We start from the raw sequence: 27,885 nt of genomic DNA on the forward strand, positions 1-27,885 counted from the left end.
TGGCAGTAGATGTCCTGGCTACATTGTTTTTGCAGAATGATATCTAAAATATGATATTCTGGCGTAATGAAGATTACAAATGTGAAGATTAGATAATGAAATAATGAGGTCTGGAAAGACATCACAGTGGACTTGGGATCTCAATTTCCAATTGTTTCCTGTTCTTTGGTGGGTCGCTCGTTGTTATTGACTACGAACATTCTTTTGTATTTGCTAAGCTGCTGTAATTATTTTACTAATGACTGTGTCTGTACGATAACACTTTGATGTTACCGGTGTTGTTATTTTCTGAATGTTTACCTGAAATTTGAATTCTAAAAATGTCATAATATGCCATTATATACAACTATATCCGTTTATGCTCGGACCTACACACACACACACACCCGTGCTTTTCGGCGTTGAAGAGGATACTTTATGCTGCACTGAAATCAAACCTAGGAGCTAATAAAAGTTTATTATGTGATGAAATTGTACATATCTTTGGGCTGTGGGCTGTTATTTGGTTTTATTAATTAAGTAGATTTTCATGCAGAAGTGTTTCCTATTATTACTGTGACACCAGTGCACTTGCAAATGCTTAAAGAAACACCTCATTTCACAGGGGGTCGGATTACATACATTGCACTAAAAATTGCATGAAGGTTTTGGAATTATTCATATTGGACTGACGCCAGTTTCAGCAACAAATGCTAAGGTGATATTTGTGCCGACCGACCAATGCAAAAGGTACATTTTACACAAGTTGATTGGATCGGATGTCTGTGCAAATGTCAGTGGAAAGTACCACCTGTTCAATCTTTCAAATCTAGAAATGTTGGCACAAAATTGCAGAGATACCAGTGCAGTATGTGTATTTCGGCTCATGATTGATCTTCTTTTTTGACTTAAGGTTCAATACAGTAACATAAATAACAATGCCAGTAACAATTTTATTTTAATAAACAACCGAAGACAAGAATACCGTGAATGACCTGACAAGAACTTTTAGGGGTCTCTCTTGGATAGGGGACAGTCTTTTACACATTATTTTCACTTGGTTACATCATGGAATTCTGCAACTGTCGCCTCTAGCAAAAAGACTCCCCCTCTTTATGCTTGTTTTGTGGACTATTCCGCAGCACTTGATTCCCTGGTCAGAAGTATCTGTGGAAGAAACTCCAAGGCTGGGGCATCCTTAGTCATTTGCTGAGGTCTATAGCTTTACTCTATACACCAACTTGGGCGAGAGTTAAGCTGTCCGCAACAGCACTAAGCAGGAAGCTTCCCAACGACAACAGGCTGAAGCAAGGCTGTGCCCTTGCCACGCTCCTCTTCAATTTGTTTACAGCAGACATGTCGTCAGCCTTAAAAAGTGCTGACCTGATTCCCCCGAAACTTAGGAATTCTAAAATTACACTGCTCAACAAGCCGACAACATTGTCCTGTTAGATCATTCCAGAACGGTACATCAAAAAGCATTATCCCCTCTCCATAATTACAACAAGGCAAACTCTGAGGGTGAACGTCTCAAAGACAAAGGTAGTGACCCTCGGGAAAGCCTCCAAGAATTTGAGCCACTACTGGACTATGGGACCCCCAAAAATAATTTTGCAAAATCATCCAACTATTTAGGGGTCTGCCTTACAGTGAACGGGAGTGCTAAAGCCCACCTCTGCCATCTTAAAACCAAGTCTGAACTGATGATCGCAAGAGTATGCCATCTTAACAACCTGATGGAGAGTCCCTCCTCAGTTCCCATCTAACACGTGCTTAAAGTCGCTCTTCTGCCAGCGTTAAATTACACCCATGAAGCCTTTCCAGAGCAGGTCAAAACCTATAAGAGTGTGTTCAAGTTGCCTCAGTACATCAGAGGCTGCTTAGTAAGACTTGAAGTGGGTCTAGAAAGCCAGAAGTGGGTCCACATGGGCTCCTTTTTTAAATAGTACAACAGGGCTGCCAAGGACCAATCTAATACAATGAAATTGGTAATTTACTCGTTTTTCAACCTAAAAATGAATCCCTGCTCGAATTTTTAAGCCACTGCATTTCAGTCTCTTCAAATTGGTCAGACAGCCTTAGTTACGCTGTTCCTCACACAGTCGGCCTTTAAAGTGGTTCTAAAAAAAGCAGACCAGATCCATTTCTACGGCAACAGACTTGCCTAAACTCAACAGCACACCAGTGGTAGGGGCCGTGGTGCCATCTTATGATATATATCCTGATCCGTTGACTGAGCAACCATACTTAAAGTGTGCGATTGGGGAAGCCTGCCTGTCCCACGTCATGGCTGCAAGGTTGACGGCCTCTAAAATTAAAATGATGAATCCAAAATGGCTCGCCCTTTCCATGATTACTAACTGCAGGCTCTGTGGCTATACCACTGAAACATTTAGCTATTTACTCTGTTGCTGCCCGGCACTGAGGAATGCACGTCACACTTTGCTCAAACTTCTCTTTTTAAGCCATGGCATAAGAACCTGCCTCCAAGCGAGGAACTTGATTTTTACATTGAATGAATCAACTGACCTACCTACATTTGGAAAATTTACCTACCAACTGCAAAACCTACTGAATGATAGCATTAAGAATGGCCAGACTTTGGACTAACCAAGTTCATACTGCCTTTGTTATAGTCTTTTTAGAGGAAATAAGTGACTGTTGCTAAAACAGAGCCCCTTAGCACGCTCCACTTTAATGTATGAGACCCTGCTCGCTTGACCTGCTTGTTTGCACCTTGTTTTTCTTTTTTTCTTAGAAAAACAATTATTTTTTGATGTTTTGTATTATTACTTTCGCTCAAGTTCTCCTTTTTCTTGTCCTAGACTATATTCTGTCTATAACTACCCAGAACTTATGTAAATGTTTGAGGGATTTTCTAGAGCGCCTACTGGTCAGTGACCACAATAAAGGCCTTCCGTAGTAACTACCTTAATAAATGAAATCTGCTCATTTGACCTGTCTCTTTTGCACTCTACTTTCTCTTGGAAAGACAATGACATACTAATGATGAGCATTGCTGTCTTTCGTTCCTTTTTATCACTCTAGTTTTAGTCATATTTTACTTATTGTACGGATTTTACATAATTTAATGTAAACACGGTTTTATGGGGGACGATTTCCCTTTGTAAAGGGTTTGATTAATCATACAATAAAACTTATATGGACACTCTTGATTACGCATGGTAAGCTACATACAGTCTCTTTGATGAGTGAGAACTAGTTCCAGACAGGATAGTGAATAGGAGACCACTGCATACATCGGCACCAGCTGGTGAGCATATTCAGCCTTCCAATGATTCCTTCTTAGATGGTTTGGATTCCCCTCCCAGTCTTGGGAATGAAAGCAGTGTTTTTGTTGAGTGACAGTTCAAAGATGGCACCTTGGTTCACAGACAAAGTGGTACTCTTACTTTAACAATGAATGTCATCTTCTTTTGAATGCTCTGGATTGTCATTTATTGCACACAGTCTGGTCTAGTGACGCAAACCCCTTCAATGTACAGCACCCCGTTGTTCTTCTGCATAGATTATGCTTTATAAATATAAAAAACATGCAAGTATGTTCTTTACTGCTCAACCATCCTAAATCACTGGTAAGTGCTCCCAGAAAATCAGCATTTTGTTGCAACCATGAATAAGGAGTCTTGATCTACAACCTGTTCTTGGGGTAGCTCCTTATGTTGCTCCTCATTAGGTCCTCCTTGTTGTACTTGGGGTTGCGCCCCTTGCTGCTCTTTGGACCCTTCCTCTTGCTGTTTTTTAGGCCCTTCTTCATGCTGTTTTTCAACTTCTCCACTGCACATCTTGTCTTCATCTTTATTGATCTTGGAGTGGTCCTCTTTGCTTTTGTTTGCAAAGCCGAGGAATTTGTTTGTAGCTAGCTTTTTTATGGTCTCTTTCTTCTTCGTCTGTTTTTCAATGTACTGAAAATAAGGGTCTGCCTCTTCTGCAGCTTTGTTGACAAGGAGGTTGCTGACCATAAGGCTGAACATCACAATTCCAAAGAATCCAATGACAGTGAAGATGTACCAGGCAGCACTGGTCTCATCGGAGCCTGCTGGAGCAGTGCTGTTGGAGGTGAGAATGGTGCTGTAGCTGACATTACGTGCTCCCAATGTAGTCACAAATGTTACATTCACCTCCCCCATCTTGGTAGTGGTTGTGTCACTGAAAAACAAGCCATAAAACATTTATTGAAGTTGATATGTACTCCATAAGCATAGTCAAAGCAGTCTATCACAGCTGACAAGGAAAAAATAAATGTTTATTTGTGTAACGGTCAGCTTCTTGCAATATAAAACAAATGGTCATAATTTGTTATGGAGGCACCTTTAAGCTAGTTTTGAAAGCCCTCTTGTCTTGAAATCATTCAGTAACTAGATTGTATATTGCATTTTATTGGTTAGGTGACTAAAGTTGTCAATCTGCAGATGGAAATAACATGTTTTTGGGTGCTCACATCCTTTTGTGAACATGACCAGAGGATACCTAGACTCTTCTCCCCATCCATTTAGTGTATCAAAATGTGTAACCTTTTCCGTCCTTCAGTTTCCTGCTGGTGTAGGACGGTTTTCTTTGGGCGAGATACCTACAGTAACCCACATTTCTATTCTAAAGAGGAGTCTCTCCCATCCCAAAGACCTTCCATGTGCCCCTTTAAGTGAGACATGCTTATTTAGCATCTGGCATCACTCTAACACATATAGCTTCTATTCTCTTTGTTGCCTAGTTTAAGCATGATCCTGGGCCATACCAGTGGTTGAGCCTCATATTCTTCCTCTTGTGAAAATTATTTTACGCACCCTCTAAGGTGGACACATCTGTCTCATATTAATTCCTTCGCACTTGAGTCAGAGTGACTGGGAGGTCATGTGGAGCCCTGTGGCTCCAAGGTGGTATACAGTTCTTGGGACGACCTCCCTCATTTCCAGGTCTATTTATAAGTAACATTTAGTCTTCTGGTGAGAAAACCTGTCTTCAACTTTTTGAGTTCCTTGGGATTACCCTTGCCTCTTTTCTATAGAATGTTCGAACAGCATTGCCATGGATCTTTCCAGGCATGCTCAGATTTGATTCAACCTTCATTCTACTACCCTACTTTCAGCCAGTGTCCAGTCGGCAAGCGGAATCCCATTGAACTAGTAATGTCTAGAAGGATTTCATGGAATCCCACAAACTGCCTATGTCCATGCAGTTCCCCTCTCACCAGCAGTGTGAAAGGCTCAACTAATGGGGCATGACTGGAGGAGTTTTCAGACTCTCCCATGAGTGTCATGAGAAGACCTCTAGATAATGCTTAAACAAATGGTATCACAGACAGGATTTTTGAAGACCCTCACTGGCACCTCTGACAGGACAGACCATCCCTGATATTTCAATCCTACCTCCTTGAGCTCCTTCCTCCAATTATCTCTATGGCTTTACTGTCACTACACTACTCAATCATTTTTTTTTTATTGATTGATTTGATTGACTACACCAATTCAAACCAGCCTGAATATTCTACTATGATATCACTGGCTGAGTCATCTGATCTACTCATTGAAAACCAACAGTTCACACATTTTGTACAGACAAAAATAAAGGTGTAGGTGCAGTCTAGGAGTAACACACCTGAACATCATTCCCAGTTGCACATAGATTTCTGGTGTTAAACATTTTCTTTGTGCTTTTAGTATTAGAGTATTGTATTGTATTGCAGTACTTAAATAGTGCTTACTACCCCCATGTGGGGTGCTGAAGTGCTTGCCTCTATGAGGAGCATGCTGCACCATGTAGGGTGTGTGGCTGGAACGATGTTGTTTTGTTTTGATCCTATTTGGTAAGCTTTTCCATGTCTTCAATGAAGACCACTGAGGTGTAGTTATTGTGTTATCGGATGCAGTGCGTAGCAGTGTGTTGGATAATGAACTGTAAGAGACAGACACACAGTTTTATGGTTTTCAGTATGTCATTAGCTTTCAATAGTGCTGCAGGTCCCTTTAAGGTATTTCACATTATATATTCAGCTTAGCTGGTTACTGCACTGGTGTAGGAGGCTGGACTGGCTTGTAGTGAGTACCAAGGGGTACTTCCATCTTGCACCAGGCCCAGTTATCCCTTATTAGTGTATAGGGTGTCTAGCAGCTTAGGCTGATAGATAATGGTAGCTTAGCAGAGCAGCTTAGGCTGAACTAGGAGACGAGTGAAGCTCCTACAGTACCACTAGTGTCATATGCACAATATCATAAGAAAACACAATACACAGATATACTAAAAATAAAGGTACTTTATTTTTATGACAATATGCCAAAAGTATCTCAGTGAGTACCCTCAGTATGAGGATAGCCAATATACACAAGATATATGTACACAATACCAAAAATATGCAGTATAGTATTAGAAAACAGTGCAAACAATGTATAGTTACATTAGGATGCAATGGGGACACATAGGGATAGGGGCAACACAAACCATATACTCCAAAAGTGGAATGCGAACCACGAATGGACCCCAAACCTATGTGACCTGTAGAGGGTCGCTGGGACTGTAAGAAAACAGTTAGGGTTAGAAAAATAGCCCACCCCAAGACCCTGAAAAGTGAGTGCAAAGTGCACTGATGTTCCCCAAAGAGCACAGAAGTCGTGATAGGGGAATTCTGCAGGAAAGACACAAATCAGCAATGCAACAACGATGGATTTCCAAATGAGGGTACCTGTGGAACAAGGGGACCAAGTCCAAAAGTCACAAGCAAGTCGGAGATGGGCAGATGCCCAGGAAATGCCAGCTGTGGGTGCAAAGAAGCTGCTTCTGGACAGTAGAAGCTGAAGATTCTGCAGGAACGACAAGGGCTAGAGACTTCCCCTTTGGAGGACATATCCCTCACGCCGTGGAGAGTCGTGCAGAAGTGTTTTCCTGAAGAAAGACCACAAACAAGCCTTGTTAGCTGCAAGTCATGCGGTTAGGGTTTTTGGATGCTGCTGTGGTCCAGGAGGGACCAGGATGTCGCCAGTTGCGTCTGGGGACAGAGGGGGCATCGAGCAAGACAAGGAGCCCTCTCAGAAGCAGGCAGCACCCGCAGAAGTGCCGGAACAGGCACTACAAAGTGGAGGGAAACGGTGCTCACCCGAAGTCGCACAAAGGAGTCCCACGTTGCCGGAGGACAACTTAGAAGGTCGTGCAATACAGGTTAGAGTGCCGTGGACCCAGGCTTGGCTGTGCACAAATGATTTCCACCGGAAGTGCACAGAGGCCGGAGTAGCTGCAAAAGTCACGGTTCCCACCAATGCAGTCTGGCGTGGGGAGGCAAGGACTTACCTCCACCAAACTTGGACTGAAGAGTCACTGGACTGTGGGAGTCACTTGGACAGAGTTGCTGGATTCAAGGGACCTCGCTCGTCGTGCTGAGAGGAGACCCAGGGTACCGGTGATGCAGTTCTTTGGTGCCTGCGGTTGCAGGGGGACGATTCCGTCGACCCACGGGAGATTTCTTTGGAGCTTCTAGTGCAGAGAGGAGGCAGACTACCCCCACAGCATGCACCACCAGGAAAGCAGTCGAGAAGGCGGCAGGATCAGCGTTACAGAGTTGCAGTAGTCGTCTTCGCTACTTTGTTGCAGTTTTGCAGGCTTCCAGCGCGGTCAGCAGTCGATTCCTTGGCAGAAAGGTGAAGAGAGAGATGCAGAGGAACTCGGATGAGCTCTTGCATTCGTTATCTAAGGAATCCCCAAAGACAGAGACCCTAAATAGCCAGAAAAGAGGGTTTGGCTACCTAGGAGAGAGGATAGGCTAGCAACACCTGAAGGAGCCTATCAGAAGGAGTCTCTGACGTCACCTGCTGGCACTGGCCACTCAGAGCAGTCCAGTGTGCCAGCAGCACCTCTGTTTCCAAGATGGCAGAGGTCTGGAGCACACTGGAGGAGCTCTGGGCACCTCCCAGGGGAGGTGCAGGTCAGGGGAGTGGTCACTCCCCTTTCCTTTGTCCAGTTTCGCGCCAGAGCAGGGCTGAGGGGTCCCTGAACTGGTGTAGACTGGCTTATGCAGAAATGGGCACCATCTGTGCCCATGAAAGCATTTCCAGAGGCTGGGGGAGGCTACTCCTCCCCAGCCCTAACACCATTTTCCAAAGGGAGAGGGTGTAACACCCTCTCTCTGAGGAAGTCCTTTGTTCTGCCTTCCTGGGCCAGGCCTGGCTGGACCCCAGGAGGGCAGAAACCTATCTGAGGGGTTGGCAGCAGCAGCAGCTGCAGTGAAACCCCGGGAAAGGCAGTTTGGCAGTGCCAGGGTCTGTGCTAGAGACCCGTGGGATCATGGGATTGTGCCAACTATGCCAGGATGGTATAGAGGGGGCAATTCCATGATCATAGACATGTTACATGGCCATATTCGGAGTTACCATTGTGAAGCTACATATAGGTAGTGACCTATATGTAGTGCACGCGTGTAATGGTGTCCCCGCACTCACAAAGTCCGGGGAATTGGCCCTGAACAATGTGGGGGCACCTTGGCTAGTGCCAGGGTGCCCACACACTAAGTAACTTAGCACCCAACCTTTACCAGGTAAAGGTTAGACATATAGGTGACTTATAAGTTACTTAAGTGCAGTGTAAAATGGCTGTGAAATAACGTGGACGTTATTTCACTCAGGCTGCAGTAGCAGGCCTGTGTAAGAATTGTTAGAGCTCCCTATGGGTGGCAAAAGAAATGCTGCAGCCCATAGGGATCTCCTGGAACCCCAATACCCTGGGTACCTCAGTACCATATACTAGGGAATTATAAGGGTGTTCCAGTATGCCAATGTAAATTGGTAAAATTGGTCACTAGCCTGTTAGTGACAATTTGAAAGAAATGAGAGAGCATAACCACTGAGGTTCTGATTAGCAGAGCCTCAGTGAGACAGTTAGTCATAACACAGGTAACACATTCAGGCACACTTATGAGCACTGGGGCCCTGGCTGGCAGGGTCCCAGTGACACATACAACTAAAACAACATATATACTTTCCTACAACTGGGTTGTCCAATCTGAGGTTTTGTTTATATTGGTGATCCTGATCTGGCATGGTTGGAGGGAGAAAGATGTGGATAGATCTGTTGGGATGGGCATTTTTATTACCATCCAATATTTCAGTGTTTATGTGATATGTAAAGAAGAGATCAAAGTGTTTAGATATTTGGGACCTGCAGTAAATAGACTATTTTAAAGTCCTCCAAATGTGTCCAGTAATGCTTTATAAATCTCTTCAGTCATAAAATGCGTGTTCATTTTGTGGATTGTTTTTTGGCTGTACAGTTCTGGTGATAGACAACCCTTATAGTAGATATGTATTATGTGAATTTAATAGGCATAAGTTACAATTTGTTGCTGACAGATGCAGATTATGGCTTTAGTAATATTGTGGGCCATAACAGTTTTATATGCAAGTGCATAACTATATAATGCCACAGCCAGAGTAGCACAGTTTACCTAAAACAAACAGCAAGGCTGCTCTGCACATATTCAAGTAACAGAGGTATCATTTAATTCTGATGATTTTTGTAAGAATAAGCAATACACAGACGATCGCTGACTATTGAGACTGAGAGGCAAGGAAATTGGCAGCCAAAATTCGTTGACTTTTTAATTAGGAATGGTGCAAACTTCTTGCTGTTGGAGTAAAACAAATTGCTTATATACATCATCCATGTCCTGATAGTGATACAATTTGCTCTCGGATAGTGACCCATAGTATTTTGGTCCTTATTTTTCAGTCATTCAAAGGATTACTGCTGAGTGCCTTTATCATGTCCACAAAAGCCCACACTATAGCTGGAGATGTTTAGAAAGCAACTGTGAAGTGATTGCAACATAGGTATGCATGCACATCTGTGGGTGTGCCTGTGGTGCAGCTTGGTCTTTGATATGTCTCTTGTCTTTTGTTACATCATGTATGTTTAGTACCTATGTTTTGTTTTTATTTGTCATGACTATGCACCAGAGGCCAAGCTGGCCAGAGTCAGAATGAAAAACATGGCATCTTGGGGATCTAAGGAGAAGAACTGTGCTAGTCAAGTCACCGAATAGGAAAAGCAAGCTGGTTTGATAATGCTATTAATTTTCTTTCAAAATCATTGTAGCTAAAATCGCCTCATAAATGTTAATTGTGAATATGGGTCAATGATCCCAGACCCACTGAGAAGAAAACATTTTTGATAGACATGCAGACAAAACAGTAGATTAGTAATCACACAAATCCCGTAAAAATCAGTAGCTCTTCGAAGGGTACGGGCATTAAATTTGTTCTGTGTGTTTCTAAAGTTTGTGTCATTCAGAAAGTGCTAAACAAGACCTAAAGCAAGGGACAACTTGTTTCATCTATTGGACTGTTTCTTTTCCAGAATATCAATGACCATAAATTTGTCCTAAACCTTAAAATGGCACATTTTCTTTGCCTGTCATATCACATTCATCTTGAAGTGCTGATGCCATTCAGTTTTAGAACCAACAAAGGGAAACATTTAATCTGCAGTGGTTTGAGGTCAACGTTCCCCAGCTGAATGATAATGACCAGGTCCATTATCTGGCAGAGAAGGTGATGGTTGAAGCTTGGTTAAGGTTTGCCTAGAGATTTGTGTCAAATGCCACATTTCTAAGCTACGATGGTACCCAATATTTCTTAAGTTTAGTTTGCTTTTTGGTATTTGTGGTGTAGACAGATTCCGTCAGGACTGCCTCATTGTACTGAAATTTCAAAACGTGACAGGATATCACTGGCACAAATGTCATTTACTGTGGTAAGAAGGATTTAATGTGATTTAGAGTGGTCACAAGCAGGCTCTGTCGAGTTCTGTGGTGACAGACATTTCTTTGGGTACAGGGATGAAGGGCTCAACCTCCCATAACTAAGTTCAGATGAAAGTAGATGCTGTCTGGAGCAACCTTTTAAAGGAGCTGGAAATCAAACATGGATCACATTGGAATCTCAGCAGTGAGAAAGATCAATGACGGTGATTGACACAACCCCATTTACCTTATTTCCTCAAATATTGTTATGTGTCGGTATGCAGGTGTTGGTACTGGATGATTAGGATATTCCCTGGTAGTAGGGGGATAGCTTCTGTCTGATTCAGATGAGAAGAATTTGCTACATTCTAAAGTTGGCCTTTTTTCAAAGTATGTTTGTTTCATATACTATTCTGATATTTATGTATTTTGATAAGAGGTAGCACACTTTCCAGGAAGTACGATTCAGTTGTAATTTACTCAGCATTGTGGTTTACATGCATACACATTAAAAGGGGTAACTTAAGGAACCAGGCACTCGGGTACTGTAAGTAAGTGAGGAGATGATGACTCATAGAGTACAGTATAGAAGCGTGTGTGCGTGTACTTACCATTATGGAATGCTTTATTGATCTGAGACATAATATGATCTCCTAACATCTCTTTGGTTGCTTGGCTGTAGACTTTAGCTTGTGGTTTTATTCAGTTTTGAATTGATCTACTTGGAGGACTACCTACAAAGTTATCTCTCTGTTTTTCTCTTAAGGAGTATTAGCAGTGGATTTTTCTACGTATGTGATGTGCTTGATACCTTGAAAAATCACTTTTCTATCTCAATGAATGGCTTCTCTCTGGTTCATTTCCTTGACCAGAGACTGTGCTTGAAGGCACATGTATGAGTCACCAAATGTTTGGCTTATATTTATTTGTGTTTATGTGTCCATTTGATGGGTTCTAACTTGTATTCATTTGTATGGTGGAGGAAACGTGACTTGACCTTTATTTAGGTAAAAGAAAGTCTCCCTATGCTTGTGTTCTTGCTTTGGCAGTAATCGATAAATCATGACCTTTGCTCAGAAATTGTCTGTAGAGGAGTATTCATCAATCGGACTTCCAGTAATAAGGTACTTCCTGCAGCAGGCTAAGTGGTAAACTGAAATCCAGCTAGAGAGGTATAGCATTCCAAGATATTGTCATTTCAATAGTTAAGCATTCAGCAAAGAAAGTTTCCTCCTTCCCTGCTGGAGTATCTATTGAGAGCCTTTGAACAGAAGGTCTGATTTATCTCATTAGCAGTGTAATAACAACTTTATGGAACCAATAGTGGTCGATGATACAGGATGTATACCGTTGGGCAATAGAAAATATCAAACCCAAGTTCCTGCATGGTGGAGCAGTACCACCACTACAAATAGTTGGCTTCAAAGGAAGAGAATATTTACTACTGGAATTGAACATGAGGGAACAGCATATAACAGGCAGCAATGTGTAGAGAACTGAATTGTGTTGTCCTTGCCATACCGTGCCAATGACACTGCAGTCCAATTTGGGGTCATAATGTATAACAATGCACTGGAAGTGCATGTGATATTATGTGTACCTGGCACATGTGGTGGCACATTTAAGAAAAGTTTCTTGCGCCCCTTAGTGCACCCCTAATGCCACCATTTGTGTGCTGTATTTAAAATACGGCGCACCATGACTGTAGTTATCGGACTAGTGTCAGACTTTTTGACGCTAGTCTGGAGGTTTGCAGGATTAGCATCAAAAATGTTGACGGTAATCCCTCAAAGCTCATTGTGGCCCATTGTAATCAATGGTGTGCCTCATTTTAATGTCTGCTCTGAGTAGGCATTAAAAATGCCAAAAAAATGAGGCAAAGAAATCTATTGTCATTTTGTGGCCCCCCAATTGGGGGAACCCCCCCTTTGCATTCGTTATGCCTGAAGCAGACATAATGTAGCTCAAAGGGCTACAAAGTGGCGCAATGCATCCATTGTGCCACTTTGTGAACATGCTGCTGCGGTTTTGGCCTTCTAACGCCACAATACCGTCATAAAATTGGCGCTAATGAGGTGTTGGAATGGCACTAGGGGCTCTTAAATATGCCCCTTGGTATCAGGGAAGGACACCTTGGTAATCCTGAATGTGTACATGCTGTTAAGGCTCCGGCCCATTCAAAGATGGGTTTTCCTCTCCTCTAGATGGGAACACTCAACAAAGAAATGGGGTGACACAAAGTAATGGATACTTGATACCACCAATGATATCCTGTCTCATTGTTGCAACTCGGAGCACCTAACAATCTCTTTTACATTCAATAGAAAGTTTATTTTGCACATTTCTAATGACTAAGCGGTTAAGGTGCCTATTTATAAATTCTTGGAAAATAATAGTACATTGTTTCCTGTCAAACTGCAAGCTGCCAACAAGCCCCGGGCAAAGAAACAAAGCCAAAGTAACTGTTTTGTTGTTTCCAGTCATCTGCAGTAACTTGATAAGGAAGTGTCACTTGTCAAAATAGTATTTATGCTCTTTTGGATCAGCGAATCAAGTACTTGGTGGACCTGTTGCTTGAGTACATCCTTTCAAATATAATTTAGTAAGACAGGATAAGCAGGGCGAGTACAGTGTGAAATAGATCAAAGCCGTTCCGATGTGTTTGACAAATTATGTTCATTGAGTTTTATTGGTGTGTAATATGCAGGTCTAATTAGGTAAGAAAACTTACCCTGCTTTATATGCACGGAGGGGGTTTTGCTTTTAAGGCCATGCTGTCTTTTTATTCTGAAAAGCTTATTTTCTGTGCTTAGTGGATTAAAGTGGACAGTGTTCATCATGCTACTATATCTCTTTGGACAACAACCTGATGCTCAACCCAGCCAGACTTACCTGTTATTTGCCAAGAACAACAAACAAGCTACAGTACAAACTTTGTTCAATTACATGAACCTTTACGGCTTTGAACCCCAGCTTTAATCAAATGCCAACCCCCTTGAATTCAACTGGGCCACCAACATCACACTCAAGAACAACATTGCTGAAAAACACAATCACAGCCAACTACTAGCTCTTCCTGGTAAAGTAAGTCGAACTGTTTGTTCCAGAAAACAACTTAAATTCCTCATATATATCGATAGTGGTATTGCCCTTCTCCATGGCCTTCCAAACTCCCCATTGGCACCACTTCAGAGCATCCTACATGCTGCAGCACATTCCATGCTGAGCCTGAAGAAAAATGATCACATCACCACAATTCCGATGAAACTCTATGGGCTCTCCTTGTCAGCCAACATAATCTTCTAACCCAGCTGCCTCATTTACAAAGCAATCATGACCAGCACCTCCTCTTATCTTGCACACCTGTAGCTAGGACACCATGAGACTGCAGACTAAGGAGTATAAAAAGAAAAAAGAAACAAGCAGGTCTTTTCCATCTATGTACTCAGGATCTGGAACAACACCCTGATATCAACCAGGACCACCCCAACACTGCTCCAATTTGAATAAAGAAAAAGTTAAAGACTCACTTCTTTAAAGAACACTACATCACCCTGCATTAAACCGTTCACAACTCAGCTTCCTCCCCAATTACTCACGTTATGTTGGGGAAACACCCGGAACAATGATTCCTAAACCACGAAGACATAGAAAAAGAAAGCGAAACAACGGTTTCGTTTTCCACGACTTCCTGGTTTTTGGGCCTTAACCACGCATGTGTGACCCACATACATGCATGGTTAAGGCACAGAAGAAGGGAGTCGACACGGTGAAGGAGGAGGTAAGTTGGGCTGGGACTGGGGCTGTTTTTTGGGGTTGGGGTGGGGGGCTCGGGTGATTAGGGTTTGGGGGGAGAGATGGGTCAGGGTTTAGGTTTTAGGGGTGGGTTACGGTGCTTTAGGTTTTAGGGGTTGGGGTGGGACTCAGCATTTTTTTAGTTTTTGGGGGTGGGGTGGGGGTTTGGGGTGATTAGGGTTTGAGGGGTCAGGGTTTAGGTTTAAGGGGTGGGTTGGGGTGCTTTAGGTTTTAGGGGAGGGGGTTGGGGTTGTGGTAATTTTTGGGGTGGTGGGGTTGGGGTGTTTGTGGGGGTGGGGGGGTCGCGGTCATTTTTAGGGGTGGGGGTTGGAGGAAGCATGCTGGAACCGTGCATGCTGATCAATAATGCCTTTACCAGGAATGCCTTTACAACGGAAAATCATTGTAAAGGGATTCGTGGTAAAGGCATTAGTGATACCAACGAGTTTGTTGTTCCGAACTCGTTGTTGAGCCATGGGTGCTTGGTTTCAACATATAACCATTATGTTATGTTATGTTATGTTATGTTATGTTATGTTATGTTATGTTCTGTTATGTTAAGTTCCGATACGTTATGTTATGTTAGGTTATGTTATGTTACGTTATGTTATGTTAAGTTACGTTATGCTACGTTATGTTATGTTATTGTTAGACTTGACAGCCTTAGGGTGGTCACCCCTAACTTTTTGCCTGCCTCTCTCCACTTTTTGGACACTGTTTTTGCTTGTTTTTAGACTCTGCGCACTTTACCACTGCTAACCAGTGCTAAAGTGCATATGCTCTCTCTCTTTAAACATGATAACATTGGATCTTACCCAATTGGACTATTTAATTTACTTATAAGTCCCTAGCAGAGTGCACTATGTGTGCCCACAGCTTGTAGATTAAATGCTACTAGTTGGCCTGCAGCACTGATTGTGCCACCCACTTAAGTTTACCTTATCTCAGGCCTGCCATTGCAAGGCCTGTGTGTGCAGTTTCACTGCCAATTCAACTTGGCATTTAAAAGTACTTGCCAAGCCTAAAAGTCCCCTTTTTCTACATATAAGATACCCCCAAGGTATGCCCTAGGTAACCCACAGGGCAGGGTGCTGTGTAGGTAAAAGGCTGGACATGTATCTATGTAGTTTACATGTCCTGGTAGTGTAAAACTCCCAAATTCGTTTTTACACTGCTGTGAGGCCTGCTCCCTTCATAGACTAACATTGGGGCTGCCCTCATACATTGTTTGAGTGGTAGCTGCTGAGAGGAGTAGGGAGGTCATATTTAGTATGGCCATAATGGTGATATAAAACCCTGCTGACTGGTGAAGTTGGATTTAATATTACTACTTTAGAAATGCCGCTTTTAGAAAGTGAGCATTTCTCTGCACTTAAATCTTTCTGTGCCTTACGATCCACGTCTGGCTGGGTTTAGTTGACAGCTCCTTGTGCATTTACTCAGACACACCCCAAACACAGGATACTCAGCCTCACTTGCATACATCTGCATTTTGAGTGGGTCTTCCTGGGCTGGGAGGGTGGAGGTCCTGCTCTCACACAAAGGACTGTCACACCCCCTACTGGGACCCTGGTAGACAGGATTGAACTGAAAGGGGACCTGGTGCACTTCTAAGCCACTCTTTGAAGTCTCCCCCACATCAAAGGCACATTTGGGTATATAAACAGGGCTTCTGCCCCTTCAAACTCAGACACTTCCTGGAGAAGAAAATTGGAACCAGAACCTGCATCCTGCCGGCGAAAATGTGACACACAGCTTGCAAAAACCGCCGTACAGCCTGTCCCGCGGTGAGAAATTCACTGCACGCTGAACCGGAATGACGCAGCACGACTTCGCAAGGAGAAGATCGATGTGGCGCCTGCGTTGCGACTGGAACTTCGATGCATGGCCCACCGGATCGATGCACAGCCGACCTGGGACGACGCAGCCCGACTTCCAGAAATCGGCACAGCGCCTGCCATGCTGAAGAAAATTCCACGCAGCGCCCACGAGATCGACGCAGCGCTTGTGACTTCGCTCCGCAAGCCCAGGATTTCACGCACATACCCCGGGGACTCTGAAAACCCCGCAACCCGAAGAGGATCCACGACCGAGCGCCGGAAATCGACGCACAGCTGTCCCTGCGTGGAAACTTAACGACTCATCACCGTGTGCGGCCCGAGAAATCGACGCACACCCCTTTGTTTCCACGCTTCTCGTCCTCTGCGGTCCTTTGCAGAGATTGTTCACATGGACCAGGTACTTTGCGCTTGAAAGAGACTTTGTTTGCTTTAAAAAGACTTAAGACACTTTATATCACTTTTCAGTGATATCTCTACATTTACCTATTGCATCTTTGATCGTTTTGACCTGCAAATATCCAGATAAATATTATATATTTTTCTAAACACTGTTTGGTGTACTTTTGGTGGTGCTATATTGTGTTATTGTATGATTTATTGCACAAATACTTTACACATTGCCTTCTAAGTTAATCCTGACTGCTCATTGCAAGCTACCAGAGGGTGGGCACAGGATAATTTGGATTGTGTGTGACTTACCCTGACTAGAGTGAGGGTCCTTGCTTGGACAGGGGGTAACCTGACTGCCAACCAAAGACCCCATTTCTAACATTTATGTTATGTTACAGAGAATTTATAAAGCGCATGTACACTTAAAAGGTTTCATGGTGCCAAGGTAAAAAGGAGGGCAACACACTATCAAGACTTAGCCATATACTTGTTTAAGTAGCCAGATTTTTAAAAGCATCCTAAATCCCACATAATTGGTTGCAGCTCTAATACCAGAAGGAGAGAGTTCCATGTGCGCAGAGCAATCACTGAAAATCTGGCACCACCCAATCTCTTTCTATTGACTTTGGGTACGGTTAGTAGATTGAAATGGGCCGATCTAAGATTATGCTTGGGAGTGTAGCTCAGAGTTCTGGAGGACACGAAACCTGGACTTTTACCATGGAGGGGTTTAAAATTGGTGCAGCCGGTTTTGAAGATGGTCCCAGAGCTACTAGAAGCCAATGTAGCTTTTTCATCAGTGGCCTAATATGGTAATATCTTGGTTATCGTCAGACCAACCTAACTACTTGATTTTGTACTATTTGTAACATATGATTTAGTCCTTTTGGAAGTCCAAGGTAGACAGAATTTGCATAATCTATCTAGGACATAACTAGAGCAATTATAATCTGTATGATTGCTTCAAAAGTAACGTTTTCCTTATTTTCTTAATTTTCTGGAGTTGGAAAAAACATGAAGAAATCACAGCTCCTATTTGTGATTTCATGGAGAGGTGCTTGTCAACGAGATTCCCAAGGCTTTTAACCACTTTTTTAAGTGACAGAAGAGATCCCATCTCAAGGGGCCCAAAAGGAGGGATTCCAATAATTAAGTTTCTTTTTTGTGGTAACAATTTCTGTTTTGCCAGAATGTAATTTCAACTGATGGCTATTCATCCAATCACAGATTTATAACATAGTAATTTGGAATTACTCCATAGCTTCTGAGGTGTCATCAATGCTAAAATGCAGCTGCATATCATCTACATAGTTATACAAGTTAACTTTATATCGAGAGCTCATAGAGTGTGTGTCTCTGAAAAAGCATGCAAGGAAGACTTGACAATTGTTTCTGATGTTTCAAGGCGAGAACCTGCACTCCTAATTCTGTGTCAGACCAGTAAATTGCATGTAAAACTGTATATGTTAGCAGTTATTAAGGTGTTTATGGTTCATACTAATGGGATCGGTCAGTGTCACAACAGTTGCAACTTTAAAATATTTTTCTATAATGGAAATCTGCAGAGCTGCCATTTGGTTGTCTATGCAAACTGTCTGGAAATACTGTCTTGACAATGATTACAGAATATTTTTGTTCAACATCTATTTCAGAATCTCTCTGATCGATCAATGCTTTGCCAACATCCATCCTTACTTATGTGTACTGCCGGTAGCTTTAACCAAAAACGTAGAGCCAGGAAGCAAAACGAATAAGAGAGGATAGGTCACTCTTTTCAACTTAGATTCCCTTAATTATCCTCTATGGTCATTGGACATGGCTGGAAATTAATAAACTGAAGCTATGGGCCTCATTACGACCACGACGGTCCTTTCACAGGACTGCTGAAGCCGCTGCAGGCAAAAGACCGCCAGTAATAAAGGTCTTTTGCCCCCCTCATATTAGGAGTATTCCGCTGGCCCAGCAGGCAAAAACAGCGTTTTCGCTTGCTGGCCCTGCGGAACCCTCACCACAAGATTGAGTTCGGGTCGTAATTGAGCCGGCGGCAATAGTGTGGTGCGTCGGGTGCGACAGCACCCGTTGCGCATTTCAGTGTCCGTTATTTGGATGGGGACTTGTAATCCCCAGGGCAGCACTGCTTTCAACGCTGCCCTGGCGGGTTACAACTGCGAGTCTGGCGGTCTTAGGACTGCCAGACTCATATTGAGGGTCTATGTTTTGGACCGGCCATGTTGTATAGCCTGGGGACTGGGATGAACTGGAACCACATGTTAATGTATTTGGTATTAGTATCTTTTTTGAAAGGATTCAAGGGCTACTGCTGAAAAGCATTGGGTGACATTCATTAATATCAATATTTACCGATGAAGTGCATGAGATCTGCCGACTGCTCACACTATCTGTATAACCACCTTCAAAGTCTATTGGTAGTTTTTTTCCACTCAAGGCCCTCCTTACGAATTGGTTGATATACGTGCAGGGATATTAGGTGCCCAAAATCTCTGATTGAAGACAGTATCTCTACCTACAACCACCCATTATTATATTTTGTTTTCAGAATGGAAAAAAACACAACGGGGACTTGAATTACTGGGCCCCTTTCCCATGGCTATCCCTGATTCCGAGGACCAACCTGCTGACAATTACCAACTGCTCTAAGCAGGAGGTACATAGGTGCAGAGAGGCCAGTGCAGATCAGGGGTGAGCTCCCGGGTGGCTGGAAGAATGGCCAGGGCCAGGGAAGGCTGTGGCCGGGCTCAGAGAAGCAGTGTCTGCCTCCCCCCTGTGGTTTTGGAGGTGGATGGGAATGAGAAATATTCTCTTCTGCCTGCAGTTCATGTCCCTCGCCAGGTTTGGATTTCCCTGGTGCAGATCAGCACCTGGTAAACTGGGTCTAGTGTTGTCATATTTGGTATTCAGAAACCCCAAGCCACTCATTGTATGGCATAGTGCAGTGGTTCCCAACCTTTTGACTTCTGTGGACCCCCACTTTATCAGTACTAGAACCCGGGGACCCCCGCTGAATCATTATTGGAATCCGGGGACCCCCCCACCCAATGAGTCATTACAGAAAGCTGGGGACCTAATCTGTTAATATTATTACATTTTCTAAGCAGTCATGGACCCCCGGAGGAGGCTTCGTGGACCCCCAGGGGTCCCCAGACAACAGGTGGGAAGCACTGGGATAGTGGGTTACCTGTACTGAGCCCTAAGTATGTCTTACACGTAATGAGGCAGCAAGTATGCCACAAGTCTGCACAAAGTTCAGTCCAGTTCAGGAGAGATCTTCAGGCTTTGTCATAATAAAAGGACCATACTGGCACACAACATGTTTGTGTTATCCAATTAAATGCATTATAGGTCTACTCATAACTGCTTTTCTGCAAAGTGATTACTAGCAATGCAGCATTAAACACATCAGTTTTCAGTTGATCCTTTAGTAGGTATCCAGGCGGAAAATCAAGTTGACTAGTTACAAATGCTTTCTACTGGATCTTGCTGTTGCATATGAGTTTTTTGTCATTTTTGGAAATTGAACTATTGGTCCAGCAGTAAAAATTAAAAAGAAATAACTCCTAATTATTTAGAAAATACCAACTACTATAAAAAAAAAGTCTATAGCTACTTAGAAGATGCAACTTGAATCAACAGGAATTTTCATCGCTAATGTTCATTAAATGTCCAAAATCAATTGTCTTTCGAGTGGCCCTGGTTGAAATAATTTGTGACAGAATTTGCAACAGGGGTTACATTTCTATTGAGAGGTGATGGCATTGTGTTTATAAGCGCATCTCACTTAAGATCAAAATTGTTTCCTACAAGAAGCTACAGGGAGGTGTATTCCATTCCCTGGACACATACCACCTTTTCTGAGGACAGGAAATTCATGAGCGCAGATCCTTGACGAGTGTGCATTGAGTTTGCAAACAATAAATCCCCATGCATTGAGTTAGAAAAAACAAATCCCTGTTATCAAATGCGTTAAATGCCTCAACCTTTATTAACTTTGGTAACCTGCTGAAAAATAACAGGTGAAATGTGTATGGTATTTACCGTGCTATGTCGATTTTGTTGCATTAAACACCATGCACTATTTATCGCATTGGATAAATAACATACCTCAGGGTATCGTTATTTATTAGGTGCGATAAATAACACCTTCACTCATAATCAGTCTCCAGGCATTCTATGCTGAATTGCAACACAGTTAAGTTGCTAGACTGAGTGGAAGTATGCAAGCAACTGGAGTAGTGTAACCAGGAAAAATGATAAGACGAAATGAACAGCGGGTTCTGTCCAGTGCTTAATTTGAGCCGGTGATTTCCGGTGGGGGGCACCAGCACTTATTTTCCCCATCAGGTATTTACTGAGAGCAAAAGACAAATATTGAAAGACGGAGGATGAGAAAGACTAAAAACGGTCATAAAGGGAAAAAGCAAGAAGGGTGCAAGAGTGAGCTGAGGGGGCAGGAAGTGGCTGTAAATGGATTAAAGAGACCCGAGATGGCTTCAGGATTACGCTGCCTCGGTATTCTGTGCTCGCATATTTAAATGCAGCAGCCGCGTGTTTCAGAGGAGAGCTTTGGGCGCCGGCGCCTTTTTATTTGCAAATTAGGCACTGGTTTTGTCTCACCAATTAAAAATGTGCTTTGTGGGAATTGCTAGTTAATCTGTCACCCGGTTGTAGAGGTTAATAGCTATTATCGTCTGCTGTCCTTAGAAGCCACACGCATCATTATTGTTATGTTTTGTTTACCTGGAAGCCTGTGTGACTGGGTGATGATGGTATGTGCTGTGCTGGCTTTCTCAAGATGCGAGACAGGTCGGACAGTAGGAGCAAATGTTGCAGGCTGCAAAACAATTCGGTTGTTAATTTACGATGTAAAACACACGTTTTAAGTGGACTACGTCTATGGTTTATTATGTAAATGATCCTAACTCGGCGCTGATCAGACATCGGTATTTGACATTTTAGAGAGTGCCAAGGAAACACCTACAAAAAATCCTCTTCTCTTATTAAGTGCTAAATATGCTTTACTCTTTAATGTTATTGTGTTGAAAATTACATTGCAGTGATCCCATTCCAGCAATGTTTATCATAGATTTTGTCCTCTCTGCTGCAGTAGTCTTCCACAAAACCACGAAATCCTTTTTGTTACCTTACAGAAATCACTTAAACCTGCCAGGTGACAACGCAGACTGCTGAATCATCTGTCACAAAAAAACATGATTCCCTAGTATAGGAAGCCCACATATCCACTGTGCATAAATATCTGCCTACAAGAATTTGCCTTATACCTTATTCCTAACTTCATCCAACGTAACTTCTGTCATTCATTAGAGTTACTTTAATAGCCTAATTGCAGACCAACATATTTGTTCTCAAGTGCTTGCTAATGGGATTAGGTTCAAGTCATTTTTTAAGGAGATTTGCATGCATGGTCGAGATTTTGTGACTCTGTGGATTGGAGTCTATGCTTTTTGAAAACGATGTTTCCAGTCTGTATTCCCACATACTACAACCTTACCCTTCATATGTCACTCTTCTCATCACCCATCCCACTTTCACAACATGAGACCAAAGAACAAATACACTCTCCTGGAGAAAGGTGTAGAAAGAGCATTACCCTCCAGTTGCTTAACATCACCTAACAAAGTGCTAGCCTCTAATCCAGTGGTTCCCAAACTTTTGACTTCTGTGGACCCCCACTTTATCATTACTGGAACCTGGGGACCCCCACTAAATCATAATTTGAATCTTGGGACCTGCTACTGAGTCATTACTGAAATCTGGGGACTTAGGGGGTCATTATGAACATGGCGGTCCAGACAGCCATGCCGGCGGTGGCGGAAATTACCGCCACCAGCATTGCAGTCTGGACTGCCATATATCCTTCACACAGGAGATCACCACAGGCGGACCTCCGTCACCACCAGGCTACCGCCACCAGACAGCCTGACGATGGTGGAGTTCCTTATCCGACAGGGCAGCGCTGCAAGCAGCGCTGCCTGCCGGATAAAGAAACTGTGTTCACCCAGCCTTTCCATGGCAGTTTCCCCCACCAGGGAAAGGCTGGTGGAAGAGGTGCTCCGGGGCCCTCCTGGGGGCCCCTGCACTGCCCATGATATTGGCAAGGGCAGTGCAGGCCCCCCGTGCACAGCCCCGTTGTGCATGTCACTGCCCGATTTACGGGCAGTGATAGGAGCGACAGGTGCTCCTGCACCCGCTGCACCCGCTGCACTGTAAAATTGACACCATATGGAGCCGTCGGCAATGTCCAGGCCCAGCATTCCACTGGGCCGGCTGGCGGAAACACTATTTTCGCCCGCCAGCCCAGTGGAATGTTCTTTATTGGGCTGGCGGAGTCTTCAACGGGCTGGCAGTCTGTGTTTAGGCCGCCAGCATGAACATGGCGGGAAATCCCACCATGTTCATAATGACCACCTAAATTTGTTAATATTATTTAATTTTCTAAGCAGTCACGGACCCCTGAGGAGGCTTCGCGGACCCCCACGGGTCCTCAGATCACAGGTTGAGAACCACTGCTTAAATCAATGCACATTCAGGCCATGGTGCAACACAGAGGCAGAGACCCTGTGGGTGCTGCGTGATGCTCTGCGTATCTTTCATGAGACTGAGCCCTGCCTGCTGGTTCTTCTTGTCCCGCTGGCTGTTTGTGTTACAGTGAACTTTGATGCTTTTCTGAACACATTGGGAACTGGGGTAGGCAAGCCTCTTCTGGTCTGGCAGGTTTGTGAAGAGTGAAACATTCAAAGCCCCCACTCTCCATGTACAGAAATGTGGGGAACCTTAAGGCTCTACACTCAAACACCCTCTGTTTGCTTTATCATTTGGCATGCACAGCAGATACTATTAAAACAGATGCAATAGTGCTAACAAAACAAAAAACAATAAAGCAATCATCCTGCAGTAGTTAAAAGACTTAAAATATCACTGTCTATGGCATGGGCAGTGACTGGGGGCCCCTGCCCAGCACCATCGGAAGTGCTCATTCCCAGGGTGCTGTAGTGCTGCGGTATTGGCCAAGACCAATACCATAGCACTGTTTCCACCGGGCTGACCAGCGTAAACGTGATAATACAATGTCCCATGTAATACAGCTGGGGCGGATGCTGCCGGAATGGCGGTGGCATCCTCCCCGCGGCATTGGGAGTCCTGTGGTGGGACCGCCAATGTCATAATGAGCCCCTACGGCCTGTATTACGAGCAGCTAATACAATTCTATCATTCATGCAAACCACTGTTTCCACAAGTGTCTGTATTATAAGAATTTTTGATTTTTGTCAGCCAGATTTTTCACCTCATCAATTTTTCTCGAACCTGAAGAAATTTACCAGATGAAAGTAGCCCATTATATACCAGGAAATACAAATTTTGGTGGTATGCACCAACATTTTAATTTTGTGCCCCATTTTAAGAAATTACATTAGCTAATATTTATCACATTCCATAAATAAATATCCTTAGGGAATTATTAGTTAACAGTTACTACACACAGTTACAGAGCCAATCTGAATTGAAACCCAGATACACAATATAAATGGGACTGCTTAACATCCACTTGGATCCATTATATTGTGTTTTAGAGTCCTAGAAAATTGGTACTGATCAATATGTAAATTAAATAATGAGCAACAGAATCAGTATGGAAATGAAAATACAGCTTCAGTTAGATTTTTCTGTTGCTGACAGCTCAAATCTGCTGTCTATCCTGGAGTTCCGTGAGAACTGGGTGGCCAAATCTTCTGTGAAAATCATCCCCTCCCTAACAGAACCCTTCTTTTTCTGTTGAGGCGAATGTCTCCTACAAGTTCAAGCCAGGCTGTTGGAACTCTACGATCTTAGACTATTACCCACCTTTGTTGTGCCGTTGGCAAGGTCTCTGAAATGTTTCTTGGACTCAGTTACTACATCACTAACCAAATGAAACAAACCAATTACTAAATTGTTGCTCTATAAAAGATAAGCCCACTCATCTCACTGGAAGACTAGGTCAGTGCTGCAAACCACTATGGTTCCCGTGTGATTTCACACATTGATGAGGGAATATCCACATAGCTCGAGTGCCTCAATATAACCTTACAAGAACATGTAACTTATTGTATTCAGGGCCCTCTACGATTCCAGTCATGCAGCAACCTTGTAAATCCTAAATGAAATCTCTATTGCAAGAGCTTTCCCACTTGGCCTAAAACAAATCAGGCATGGTTCTGCACGTTCTTGTATCCAGGAAAAGCATAAACCAAGAATAATCGTGATGTCCTCCCAGAGTGTTGAACTTTCTCCCAGAATTCATTCATATCCAATTTGACTTTTGAGCAGGGTCTGTATACTACACTGTCTACTGTTCCTTACTGTGCGGAATCCTGTGTGCCTCTTGTGCCTGTGACCTTCATCAAGTCATAAACCACCTTGTGCTAAGCATTCTATTATTCCAGGATGTTGAACTCTCCCAGACTCCATCCTCTATGTCCCACCTTTCGGAACATTTGAAGATCTACCTCTTAGATGGTCTTTTTTATTGTTCTACTCTGTCGATTGCTGCTGATCAGCGCTTCAGAAATTGTAATGGACACATACATATTTGCCAAGGGGTAGATTTACTAAAGTTGCTGCGCTGTGATACGTGAAAGTTGATAGCAGAACAGCCCTGTTCTTCTGTCCCCCTGTGCCAGAACTCTTTGAAACTGCCTTGTGTCACACACAACGCCTTGCACCATGGAGCAAGGGTGTGTGCATAGGGGCAGATTTACCAAACTTTTGAGCAGCGCAGCAAGCAACCTTACTGTGCTGCATGAAAGGCCTGAAATGCACCACATTTAACATTATATGGCGCATTCCAGTCCTTTCCTTGCCCTGCCACAGTTATGGCTGCCTAGCACCAAGGCAGGCACCCTTGCACCGTGGAGCAAGGGTGCCTGAGCTGCAGACAGGATTGTTTTTGTGCAGGAAGACATACCTTCCTGCACAAAAACGATCCCCACAGCCATTTTCCTCTTTTTATGTGTGCTGCAGACCTCAGCACACATAGAAAGAGGAGCGTCAACCTTGCATCCCACTGTATGGAGCAAAGGCGGTGCAAAATAAATATGCCCCATAATGTCTAGTGTAGGTTTTGTACTGAAGGGTACGCTTCCATTACCAAATGCTATGCTTGGACATGGGGGCCTGCTGTACAGTACAGCTCTCATGCAATGTTGGAAAAGTTCAGAGAAATTAAAACATTTCTCCTTTGTAACGGCTGTCCACAGAGGCAATATTTTTGGTGCAAAGCCCTAGCTACAATTTTTTGTAGACATGTCTTTGCATCAAACCCTTTGAGTGGTTGCATCGAACGCCAATGTGCCCCCATAGAACGCCCCCTTGATGCAAAGCAGCTCTTTTCACTAATTTGCATTATTTTAGGGCTACTTTCCAGCGCAAATAAAGTTTGGAAAGTAAACCCTAAATCAGCAGTTTGCTCTGGTGTACATCACTTTTGTGAAGCAGCACTTTTCACTAATTTGTATTATTTTAGGGCTACTTTCAAGTGCAAATACATTTTGAAAAGTAAACTCTAAATCAGCAGTTTGCTCTGGTGTACATCACTTTTGTGATGCAAAGCCAATGCAAATTGCAAGTGAAACTTCCCCTAATTATTCATTCGCCTGGGACAGCAGCCTGCTCTGTACCTACATAGTGGGCCACGTTATCACAAAGTTGCTTGTAGTTTTTTACTTTAATTTAAAATTCTGCGTAACTTGGTAGAAAGATTATTTCATCTGCTAGCCAACTGAGTCATTTGTAAATAGGAATGTTTCATATAGTGGTACTTCCTTTCCAGTGCTGTGTTAGAATGTCTCTCTCATTGTGACTCTGCACAGCACTTGGACGCCCTTAAGAGGCTAGTTCACTTTCTAAACAATGACATGTACAAAAAAAATAGACTTACCAATTCCTGGTTGGCAACACTGAGCTTCTTCTGTAACTATGGCGCCGATGCAATGTCTCAGGCAGCGTTACTACTGGAACAGCTAGGAATTTGTTAGAAGATGGACCTCGCAGGCCACTTGGACAGCACCAAAATATAAAACATTCCCAACACTTGACTGTGGACAGTAGCTGCTTGCAGAGTCTGTTGACCACAAACTATTTCAAAAGACAAAGTCCCGTTGACTGCAGCACATCTCGGGGCAGAGGACGCCAGGCAGGCAGTGCACTGAGCCTCTGTGAGACAGTGAGGTGGCGGAGATGTCTATCTGGCTTCCAGCCACGGGGCACGTCTCCGCTGTCATAGACCTCAAGGCACGGTGGTAACATGATGCCACCAGAAGATTATGTTGTACAGAATGTCAAGAAACAGGTGTTTAGGAAAGAGCAGGAGCGGACAGGTGGAGTCTGTTCATGGGTCGTTGACTGAAATAAGCAGTGCTGGTGTGACACACTTCACGCAGCACTGCTGCGGTTTGGGTTGGAATCGAGAGCCGCAGGTGCATTTGAAGAAGGGCTGTGGAAAGTTTGTATCAAGTGCACTTTCCGCAGTTCTCATGCGTGCTACAATGAATCCATCAATTGTTCGCTGAACCCGGGGTACTTTTCGTGTCCCTTTTTATTTGCATTATTTTTTTATAAAAAAAGAAGACCGATATCTACCCAGTTTTATAGTTGTTCCGAAAACAGTTAAAAAGTGAACTCATAAGAAAACGGCGCATAAATTTCAGCATCAGCTAATTAGTGCTGGGGACACGATAACACCAGTTTGTACAGAAAAGTACAAAGAAGGAGCGCGCGTGGGTAAAACGCAGGTAAGGAACTAACCCGGACTTTCAAGACACTGGGCTTGAATGCTGAACGAGTGTTTAATTGTGCGGAAAAAAAGAAAAGTGTTCGGAAAAATATATATGACAATTTTAAAACTCCTGCTCCTAGATTCTCTCGCCAGTAGTTCTCTTCAGTGGCTAAGGAAACGTTTTCGTCACAAAGCGGTGACAAACCTCTCATCGTGACAGTACTACAAAACCAATAAACACTAGTGTTACCCGTACTACTATTCCGAGTGCTCCTAGATCACTAAGGCCCTGATTCTGAGTTCGTAGGAATGGAGATTCCCCTTATTGCATGCACTACATAAACAACGAT

General features: G+C 43.4%; 1 protein-coding gene across 1 annotated transcript; it reads right to left on the minus strand.

The window, feature by feature from the left end:
* Positions 1 to 446: 446 nt before the first annotated feature.
* Positions 447 to 26,890, minus strand: SMIM34 (small integral membrane protein 34). The gene is made up of 2 exons (XM_069202498.1): positions 26,699 to 26,890; positions 447 to 4,149 (listed from the first exon to the last, which is right to left on the minus strand). The coding sequence occupies exon 2, from the start codon at positions 4,128 to 4,130 to the stop codon at positions 3,594 to 3,596; it is 537 nt and encodes a 178-aa protein (XP_069058599.1). The 5' UTR covers positions 4,131 to 4,149; positions 26,699 to 26,890; the 3' UTR covers positions 447 to 3,593.
* Between the last annotated feature and the right edge of the window lie 995 nt (positions 26,891 to 27,885).

Source organism: Pleurodeles waltl, chromosome 8, assembly GCF_031143425.1.
Source record: "Pleurodeles waltl isolate 20211129_DDA chromosome 8, aPleWal1.hap1.20221129, whole genome shotgun sequence".
NCBI lineage: Eukaryota > Metazoa > Chordata > Amphibia > Caudata > Salamandridae > Pleurodeles > Pleurodeles waltl.

Coding starts and splice junctions, on each gene's coding strand:
- SMIM34 (XM_069202498.1), bottom strand. CDS start 4,130: ATGGGGGAGGTGAATGTAACATTTGTGACTACATTGGGAGCACGTAAT.